The following is a 10,641-nucleotide window of genomic DNA, read 5'->3' as shown; positions in this document are numbered from 1 at the left end:
TACCAATGAGGCTTACCAATGAGGAAAACTTCTCATTGTTGTTTTCTAATTTCTCCTCGTTCTGGTATGAAGAAAGAGCTCTTACAAGCTCTCCCCGTATTTTGTTGCTTTGTCCTTGTTCTTTTAAGAATTCGGATTGTAAGGTGTTTCCACTACGCAACAAAAAATTAGACTTTAGGAATGATCAACTCAAATAGATGCTCATTATAAGTTTTTCCCTGTCTCCTCTTTGTGTTCTATTGATCAGAAGCATCCAACAACATTACACCACTAGAAAGAGTTAAGCTACTAAGCTAAGTTGTTGTTGAGGGGAACTATGTCATTTGATGAAATTTTTTAACTTTACCTATCAAAAAACGTATTTTTATTGTGTATTGATATAGGAATATCAACGGTAGTACTTAGAGCCCATGATTTCGCTAAAGGTGTTCCAGATTTAATATATATACAACAAGAAGTGCATGATGCCCCAAGATTTAACCTTCCTTTCGAACGAAGTTATCTTCGAAGATCCAGATAAGCGTGCTGGTCACTCCTCTTGCATTCATTTTCTATATATAAAGAACTGTAAAACAACTAAAATTCACCCATCATAGCAAGCCTCTAAGTCTTCAAAAATTTCGGCAAAATTTTTCCGGAAACTAAGCATCATTTTTGTACCTGTCTCATACCATCCAAACTACAACACTTAATAATTCCAAGAGTCACATTCATTCATTTCACACGGAATAAGCAAGATGGTAGACTAGCAAAATATATTTAACTGTGTTATACAAATATATAACACAATTTATTTATTTATTTATTGTTTTTTTTTCGAAGAGTAACACAATCTAACACATTACAAAATTACAACTACACATAAGGTTCATGGAGCAATGCAACAAAGAGTTTTCAATAACTGTCAAACTGAAACATAACAATAGAGAAAGAAGAAGTGGAACCAGCATTACTCATGGAAGGAAATGTGCGGCTCATCACTAAAGTACTCTGGCTCAAGTCTGCGGATCGGAATCAACACTTGCATCTGCAGATATAAAAGTAAGGAATGAGTTCACTGACTTAAACAAGTGACAACTAAATCATAACGGAATAAGGGTTTCGGAAAACGTCATAATATGCAACTTTCAAGAATAGCCAGTCCAAAGACTGAAATCAGGTCAAAATAACTAAGATTTATAGGATTTGAATGTATGAACTTATATCTATCTGTTAATGACATTAGACTCTTCTTTCTGCAAGTATTCTCTTTCTGCACTTCGACTTTATTTAAGCAAATCCCAAAATAGCATAACCTAATAATTGTTTCGCCAATGAATGATTTCTTGCAACAGAATTAAGGAACTGAAAAAATTTCCAATACCGGCAGCAGCTACCGCTGAAGTAGTTGCAGCAGCTCCTGCGAGATTAATTTTGAACCTTATAATCTTACATAATAATAAAGAAAGTTTAAAGAAAGTTAGCTCTTTATTTGTTTATCTCGCCCTTCTTTCTTTTCTTCGATTTTAGATGGTAAAAACGAGAATGGAATTTTCGATCTTTTATCCGCTACTTCCTATAATTACTCCTTCAAATTGTTTCTTTTGTTTGCTTTGGTGTAACTGCGTGAATTCGGGACGTATTGACAAATTCCTAAATAGCATCCCTTTTAGAGTAGCTACCTAATGTCATTTCTACGTCAAAATTGTACAATTTTGGGCTCTAACGGTCCAAGTGACAACAGTAGAACTTAGTGGTCTATGGCGAAGCTAGAGGTTTCGCTAAGGATGTTCCAGATTTAATATATATATGTGTAGAAAGCGCCATCAAGATTTAACCTTCATTTCTAACGAAGTTATTTTCGAAGTTCCAGATAAGCGTGTTGGTCAATCCTCTTGCATTCAAGGTGTGTTTCGAGATCATGACTTTTGTTACTCTCAAGTCCTCAATTTTCCTTGACGATTTTTTCTATACATAAAACTGTAATCCAATCAAATTTCACATCATAGCAAGCGTTTGAGTCTTCAAAAATTTCGGCAAATTTTTTCCTGAAACTAAACATCATTTTTGTACCTGTCTCATATCATCCAAACTATAGCACTTAATAATCCCAAGAGTCACAGTCATTCATTTCACACGGAATAAGTAAAGATGGTAGACTAGCAAAATATATATAATTGTGTTTTATAAATATATAACACAAATTTTTTATTTTTTTATTTTTTTTTTTGTTTTTTTTTTCCCGTAGAGTAAGACAGTCTAATACATTACAAAATTACAACCACACATAAATACAACAATGAGTTTTCAATAACTGTCAAACTGAAACATAACAATAGAAAAAGAAGAAGTGGAACCAGCATTACTCATTGAAGGAAACGTGCGGCTCATTACTACAGTACCCTGGCTCTAGCTCAAGTCTGCGGCTCGGAATCAACACTTGCATCTGTAGACATAAAAAAAGTAAGGAATGAGTTCATTGACTCAAACAAGTGACAACTAATTCATAACAGAATAAGGGTTTCGGAAAACGCCATAATATGCAACTTCTAAGAATAGCCCGTCCACAGACTGAAGTCAGGTCAAAATAACTAGTAAAATTTATAGGATTTGAATGTTTATGCAACTTCCAAAAATAGTCAATCAAGAATCTGTGATCTCAGATCTAGAAGGACCAACAGGAAAAAAGATGACTTTATAAAATTTCACATTTATTAAAGAATCTGTAGACATTGAATGTTTTCCAGTTGAGGCCTAGATGACTCGAGCACCCTTCCTAGAAGGGGTTTGAGCTTTAGGTGCTCATTAGGTGTATCAGTTTGGTTATGGTAAAATTTCACATTTATTACCAAAAAAATATTAATAGGATTAGTGAGTTTATCAAAGATTTTGAATCTATCTAAAAAGTTACATTTCCGTTATCTATCATACAAACCAATGGTTATGTATTTATATTCACTCAAAGTACGTCGAATTGAAGCCAAAATTGTTCAGATTTCAACGCCACGAGGAAACTGGATTCTATGAATTTAAAAGTACTAAAAGGTCATGTATTCTTGCACATATATATAGAACATTAAAATAAGCCTAGAATAAGAATGTGTACTTACAAGTGAGCATGGCGATTAAAGATGAGATTAGGTTTTTTCAGTCCCTGATTGGGTTCTGAATGGTGACCTTGAATTTGCCTTTTCCATTGTCCTGCTGACTTTCCTCAATACTTCTGGCTGATTGAGAAACAGAGTCTCCACACATGAACACCTCAATCTTTTGCAGGGAACAACTATCACCAAACTCAGAAGGAATCTCAATGAGCTGCTTGCAATTTTGCAACACTATATGCTCAAGAGATGGGAAGGCATCATCTGATATATTCCAATGTGTAATGTTCAGATTTCCCAATTTCAAGTATTTGAGTTTTGGAAATTCCTCATCACTCGCATTCCATTCTTCTCCCTCAAAAGCTTTTGAAAGCAGTTTCAAAATTTCAAGGTTTGGTAATGCTGCAATTGCAGAAATTTCAACCCATGGCAGCTGAAACTTTGATAAGGTCAATTTCTTAAGGTTTGAGGGGAAGTTAAATTCACAAGGCTGAAGCACTCCGCCTTGATAAATCACATTGAGCGATTCAAGCTGATTCAAGAAATCCAAAATTGGAAATCGATTGCAAGATTCTCCCAAGTTCTCAGAATGACCCCAAGATTCCAAAAATATGCATTTTAGTTTTTGAAGGAAAGGAAAACTTTTCATTATGTTCCCTTTGTCATAAGAAAGAGATGGGGTGGATAAGGTCTGCAAACAATCCAATTGGGACAAGTTGGAATCTGAGAATGTACAGTTATCTATATGTGCATGCCTCAGTCCCTCCATACTGAAAAATGTATCTGGTAATGCTACCTCACTTTTTGTTCCTTTCACTAGGAAAGTTTCTAAGTTCCAGAGCTTGGAAATCCAAGAGGGCATGACCGTCATGTCACCTTGAAGTGACAAAAATCTCAAATGCACGAGCATTTCTATCTCCCCAGGAAAGGTATTGCCAATGTTGATGCACCCCAAGTCCAACACTCTAACAAGATTGTGGCCCCAAAATGATGGTGCGATGCCATCATTTGGCCAGGAGCGATGCCAACCGGGTTCAGAAGAATATATCATTGTGCGGGTAAGGGAAATATGTGGCATATCCAGAGAGAAATCTTCAAACCGCGATGCCACTGGCAAGAACTTTTCGGCCTTAGATTTGTCTCGACAGAAATGATATAGATAATTATGAACCTGACATGATTTCAGCCCGCCCTTTGAACTTCTTCTGGCCTCCATTACAAGGCTCCTCCCGATAAGATCATTCAGGTAATCTTCTGCTACCTCCTCTGGTTTCTTCACCTCATCTCTTCGTAAAAATCCTTCACTAGCCCATAACCATGTTAGTTTTGAAAGTGAAATTTCTGTACTCATTGGCAATGCTGCAAAATATAGAAAACATTGTCTTAGATAACTAGGCATATTTTTGTAGCTCAATTCTATTATTTCATTGCAGTCTCCTACATCACGATTAGTTTTTGAACTAAATGCCTCTTCAGTAATGGTTAGCCAATCGCTGTTGTCCTCTAAACTGACAAGAAACCCAGCTACCAAAACAATGGCCAGAGGTAGCCCTCGACAATTTGCGGCAATTTCCTTTCCAACTTCAGCAGGACAGTTCTCATTTGGAATTGGGGGTTTGCGAAATTCTTCTCGAGTACATAAGCGAAGGTGATTATACTTCACTTGTAGTAGTTCCCAACTCTCTTCCGGAGTCAACAAGCGAACCAAAAGAGGTTCATCAAACAATGGATCCTCATATTTTCGGCCGCTGGTAACAAGAATTCTGCTTCCATTATGATTATCTGGAAAACACCTGTGCAACTCATCAAGTATATCAGAATCCCACACTTCATCTAAAACGATGAGGTATCTTCCTCTATGTAACTGTCTGCGTAAAAGATCAAGATAATCTAGCTCCTTCCCCTCCTCTGACTTGTAAATGTCATTGCTCGGATCAACGATAGAAATTAAAATATCTTGGGCCAATTCACTCACCGTATGTCCAGGAGAAACAGAACACCATGCTCGAATGTCACAGTGATCTGAAGTTCTTCTGTCATTGTAAATTCTTTTGGCGAGTGTTGTCTTACCAATCCCTGGCATGCCAATGACAGGAATAGTATTAAGCTCGGTACCTCCACCAATTACCCGTGCCATTAATATTTCTATCTGGTCCTCCAAGCCTACAACTGCTTCATCAATGATCGGAGTGCTAGGTTTTGATGTTTGACAATCACTTGGAACATCCTTTTTTTCTGTGTAGATTTGCGAAAATTCAACAATGTCCTTGAAGAACTTAATTTCTTCAATGACATTGTGTAGCAGATTGTTCCCTTTGTAATAAAGCCGAAACAAGAAGTATTCAACAACATACTCAAATTTGACAAATAAATTGGTCATCTGATTGCAAACATCTAACACTTCCTTATGCTCTCCTAGTTGGTCAACATTATTTTCGAGAAAAGGTTTGAAAATTTTAAGCTCAGCCAGTACAAATTTAATCTGAAGTTTTATCTTAGCAATTGAATCATTACTATGATCCAACAATCTCAGCAAATTCTGCGATACCAAATCTATACATCCCAAACTATCAATCTGGGAAAAGCCCAATCCAGTTGACCTTTGTACCATGATAGTACACTGCAAAATCTTTGATGCCAAGGGCTCCATCTTTTGCACCAAATGGGATATAGCAAGATCAAATTCTTTGCCCAAATCTTCATCCATTTCTCGGTTGTCCAATGAGTTAATGAACGACCAAAACTCATTGACTACAAGATCAAAGATTATCAAGCTTTCCTTTTGAACTTCATTGCATAAGATATATACTAGCAGTGACCTGAGCAAATTTTGGAGTTTTTGAACACAATCTTTGTAGACCAGAAGATAAGACCGAGAATTGAGCTCTGTTATCGGCGCTTGTAGGATGAAATTAACAAAGTCCTTTGCAAAGACATCCAATTCCCAACTGAAGCTTAGCACTGAGGGTAAAACTTTCAGGGCTTCAACATAAGGTTTACTGCTCTTTAATAGATCTACAAGGATTAAACTAATGCAATCATCCGAATCCTCTGCCAAACAAAGTGAAGAGATACAACTTGCTGCTTCTTTTATTACACCTGCGACACAATCCCAGCAATTGTTGACGTCGTTGGGCCTATTATTAAAGTTCTTCAGTATGAAGGAAACAAAACGGTATAGATGTTTTAGATTGCCTTTGAGAAGTTCAAGTTTTCCCTTCACAGGAGCAAGAAACTCTGCCCTGAACTTCAGCAAATACTCCAGATTGTCGACGAGGGATTCAATGTATCCATCTAGAACTCCAATCGTGTCTTTTGAAATTCTTAGAACTAAAACAATGTCCGGCTTGAGACGCCAAATCTCTTTAAGTAGGTCAAAAGCAACACGTTCCAGTTCAGTCTTTGCCATTTCAGATCTTCCAATTTCACAAGTCAAATGAAGGTCCCGTCTTGCCTTTTTGATCAAACTCCGGAAACGATCCAAAAGATCTCTCAACTCATTATCCTCATCCACGCTGATCCATGAAGGGGCACTGTGAACAAGTTGTAACAGAAATATTAATTCCATCTTAAGCGTCACTATTTGAAGGTGCGACCTTTCGATTATAACTTCTTTTCCAATAAATTTGATAAGATCGCCAATATTAGATTTCAAGTCCATGGCTTTGCAGATCAGAAATGCAGTAAACAAACTGAAGGAAGTAAAAGGTCAAGAGTTAAGACTGAAGAGTGAGTACACCAACAGCCTCAGAACCTATATTATTGATCAACAATTCTCTACCTTTTGTCATTTTACTATTGCATTATTTCAATTTAGATCCATATAACATTTCCATTGCTGCTTAAAAATGCTCTTTAAAAAGGCTGAATACATAGACACCCCTTAAACTTGTCCAAATAGTCCACTTAGACACCTAAATTAAACCCATAACCTATTGAGCACTCGATCTCCACTCAAATTGTGTCTATTAGACACAAGAACCTGATGTGGTACTAGTAAAAAGACTAAATAGTGTTCTTCACAATGGAAGCTAAACCACAATATCTACCTCAGCAACCTAACGATGCTCCATCAGCTTCTACCAGAAAACTCCACTCCGTCCACAGAAATTAGCCACTCCGTCCTCGCACCCTACAATTTTTTGAAACACCAGAGATCCAGCATATCCTCAAATAGAACGAGCACGCAAATTTTCACACCGAACTTAATGAGGATACCATCAACAAAGAGAGAAATTAATGCTTCTTCGTTTCCCTTTGGTGGAGGACAAAGGCGGTGTTTCTAATACTTGAATTCTTCAATTTCTTTACAATATAACTCAATCTATAACAATCAACCCAAACTAGACTGCTCCGGTGACTTTACGGAGAAAAAGAAACGCCGGGAGTGTGTGTGTGGGTGGGTGGGGGGGGGGGGGGTTATTTCTTTTATCACAGCGTTTAAACTGCACGCTGCTTATTTTGTTAATTGTTTGACTGTGAGGTGTCTAAGTGAAACAGAGATAAGTGTTCAAATGGGCATATGCTTAGTTTAGGTGGCTATATGGAATATTAAGACAAGTTTAGGGCTATGTCTATGTATTTTGCCTTAAATTAATTAGCCAAATACAAACTGTTTCTCGCCAAAAATAATTTTTTTTAAAAGCATTTATGAGAAAAGTACTTTTCAAAATAAGTAAATTTTTAAAGCTTGGCCGAACAAGCTACTAATGTGGTATAATCACCTCACAAAAATTCAATTTTTCGCGATGGATTATGGTTTTGTAGGGTTGGGTCCTTTTTCAAGTTAGAGTTGGGTCTTCATTAGATTAATAGCCTGTTTGGCCAAGTTTCTAAAATAAGCTTATTTTGAGAAGTGCTTTTTTCAAAAGTACTTTTATAAAAAAACGCTTTTAGTGAGAAGCAGTTTGTGTTTGGTTACTTAATTTGAAAAGCACTTGTGAGCAGTAATTAGTGTTTGGCCAAGTTTTTGAAAACTGCTTCTAAGTATATTTTTCTCAAAAGTGTTTCTTAGAAAAGTGCTTTTGGAGAGAAGCTACTTTTAGCCTGTTTGGCCAAGGTTATTTTTGGCCAAAAGTACTTTTGGCCAAAAATTGAGGTGTTTGGCCAAGTTTCTGGAAGAAAAAAAATGTTTTTGAGGAGAAGCAGAAAAAAGTAGCTTCTCTCCAAAAGTATTTTTTTGAGAAGCACTTTTGAGAAAAATACACTTAGAAGCAGTTTTTTAAAGCTTGGCCAAATACTAATTGCTGCCCAGAAGTGCTTTTCAAACTAATTAGCCAAACACAAACTGTTCTCACCAAAAGTACTTTTGAGAAAAGCACTTCTAAAAATAAGCTGATTTTTGCATATTCGCCAAACGAGCTATTTATTCTACTTCTCAAAAACTGCTTCTGCTTCTCCTCAAAAATACTTTTATTTTCTTACAAAAGCTTAATCAAACACTTCAATTTTTGGCCAAAAGTGCTTTTGGCAAACAAAAAAAAAAGCACTTTTGGCCCAAATAAAACTTGGTCATACAGGCTACAAGTAATAGGTTAAAATGTGGATGTGTTGATGTAGCAAAAAAGTACTCGTATGTTGGTCAACGAAGGGTTATGTTATCAGTCGTTGTATTGTGATTTTTTGTGCGACAAAATAAAATTATGAGGCTTTTCAGACTTACATGACTTTGATCAGACATTACACATTCAATTGTTAATATTATTATAATTAATCGACATAATACAATATGTGATATATTAAACGAATAACCAAGCACAATAGAAAAGTGAAATAATTTCTAGAAATAGAAAACAACATTTGAACAAAAAAAATAAAAAGACACTGAATTGCATCCAAAGAAACAGCGATGAATTTTTTGTGGAAATCAAGCTAATGATATATAAATGAAAAATATAAGTGTTAAAGTTATATAAATATTTATACAATCAAGTCACTTTTAAAAGGTAATTGCAGGTAAATATATTTAATATAAGCGTCGATTGGTAATATGGAATAAATGATAACTGACATAACATAACGAATTGCAACGACCTGGACAGTCGTTTTGAGAATTTAAGTTTCGTTTAGTGGCATAAGGTCTTGAGAAACTTCATATTATGTATGTGTATCGACTTGTGTGCATGGCTCAATGCAATTATCGGATGATTCGGAGTCGAATTGGAAGAAGGAATCTAGTTTTGGAAACTTAAGCGGTGAAAATTTGACCGGAATTTGACTTTTGTGTAAATGGCTCCGGAATGAGTTTTGGATGATGTCAGCAGCTTCGTATGGTGATTTTGGACTTAGGCGTGCGTCCGGATTTGGATTTGGAGGTCCGTAGAGTAATTTGAGGCAATTCCGTGAAAGTTGGAAAAGTTGAAGTTTGGAAAATGGAGAAATTTGACCCATAGTTGACTTTTATGATATCGGGGTCGGAATGCAATTCCGAGAGTTGGAGCAGCTCCGCTATGTCATTTGGGACTTGTCTGTAAATTTTGGTGTCATTCCAGGTTGGTTTGATTGGTTTCGGCATGAGTTTTCGAAGTTGGAAGATTTGGAAGTTCATAGTTCGATCATGGCGCGATTTACATTTTCGGCATTGTTTGATGTGATTTGAGACCTCGAGCGAGTCCGTGTGAGGTTATAGAACTTATTTGTGTGTTTAGACGGGGTCCTGGGGGCCTTGGGTGTGTTTTGGGTCATTTTCCCTTATTTTTGAACTGCTGGTTCTGGTGTCTGATGTCCTTATTCGCGATCACAAAGCTCCTTTCGCGTTCGCGAAGCATCTCTGCAGATCGCATCAATTTCCTTCTTCACGTTCGTATAATATTCCCCGCGATTACGTAGCTCTGCACATTTCCCTCTTCGCGTTCGCGTCTTCCATTTCGCGTTCGCATAGTAGAAACCTAGCCTTGAGCATTGGTACTCGTTACTCTTCGCGTTTGCGTGTTTCCCTACGCGTTCCCGTAGGCTTCTGTCTTTTCTTCTCTGCGTTCGCGAGCGTGTCTTCGCGTTCGCGAAGCACAACCTGGGCAGCCTTCACTTTCTTCTTCGCGAACGCGATCCTTTCTCCGTGTTCGCAATGCATAGTCACCTGGGCAGAATATAAGTTTTTCAAATCGAGGGTTAGGCCATTTTTATCATATTTTGACTTGTAGAGCTCGATTTTGAGCGATTCTTTGTCGGTTTTTCAAAAAAATTGATTGGGTAAGTGTTCTTCACCTGGTATTTAATATATTCCATGATTTTATCTTCATTTTTATCATTTAATTCGTGTTTTGAGTTGAGGAAAATAGAGGTTTTTGAAGAAAAAATTTCAAAATGAAAAATCATGATTTGAGGGACCAAATGGTATCGGAATTGATAATTTTTATATGGTTGAACTCATATCGGAATGGGTGTTCGAATTTTGTAAAATTTGTTGGGTTCCGAGGTGCGGGCCGGGGATCGACTTTTGGACCGATTTTTGGATTTTATTAAAGATTGAAACTTTATGATCCGGAATAGTTTCTTATGAGTTTTATTTGTGCTTTGAAGTTATTTTAGTTATATTTGAGCCGTCCGGAGGTCTTTTCACCCG

General features: G+C 36.8%; 1 protein-coding gene across 3 annotated transcripts; it reads right to left on the bottom strand.

Annotated features, from left to right (window-relative positions):
• Positions 1-756: 756 nt before the first annotated feature.
• LOC104227804 (putative late blight resistance protein homolog R1A-3) lies at positions 757-7,566 on the bottom strand. Of its 3 annotated transcripts, none has more exons than XR_711188.2 (3): positions 3,090-7,566; positions 2,337-2,425; positions 757-1,027 (listed from the first exon to the last, which is right to left on the bottom strand). XR_711188.2 is itself a non-coding variant. In XM_009780132.2 (2 exons), the coding sequence occupies exon 1, from the start codon at positions 6,739-6,741 to the stop codon at positions 3,127-3,129; it is 3,615 nt and encodes a 1,204-aa protein (XP_009778434.2). In that variant the 5' UTR covers positions 6,742-7,566; the 3' UTR covers positions 2,150-2,425; positions 3,090-3,126. The 3 variants fall into 3 exon arrangements, 1 of the variants encoding a protein (XP_009778434.2); XR_711187.2 differs by having other exon boundaries at positions 2,346-2,425; XM_009780132.2 differs by lacking the exon at positions 757-1,027 and having other exon boundaries at positions 2,150-2,425.
• Between the last annotated feature and the right edge of the window lie 3,075 nt (positions 7,567-10,641).

Source organism: Nicotiana sylvestris, chromosome 5, assembly GCF_000393655.2.
Source record: "Nicotiana sylvestris chromosome 5, ASM39365v2, whole genome shotgun sequence".
NCBI classification, from domain to species: Eukaryota; Viridiplantae; Streptophyta; class Magnoliopsida; order Solanales; family Solanaceae; genus Nicotiana; species Nicotiana sylvestris.
This window is presented reverse-complemented; position numbering and strand designations above follow the sequence as displayed.

Coding starts and splice junctions, on each gene's coding strand:
- LOC104227804 (XM_009780132.2), bottom strand. CDS start 6,741: ATGGACTTGAAATCTAATATTGGCGATCTTATCAAATTTATTGGAAAA.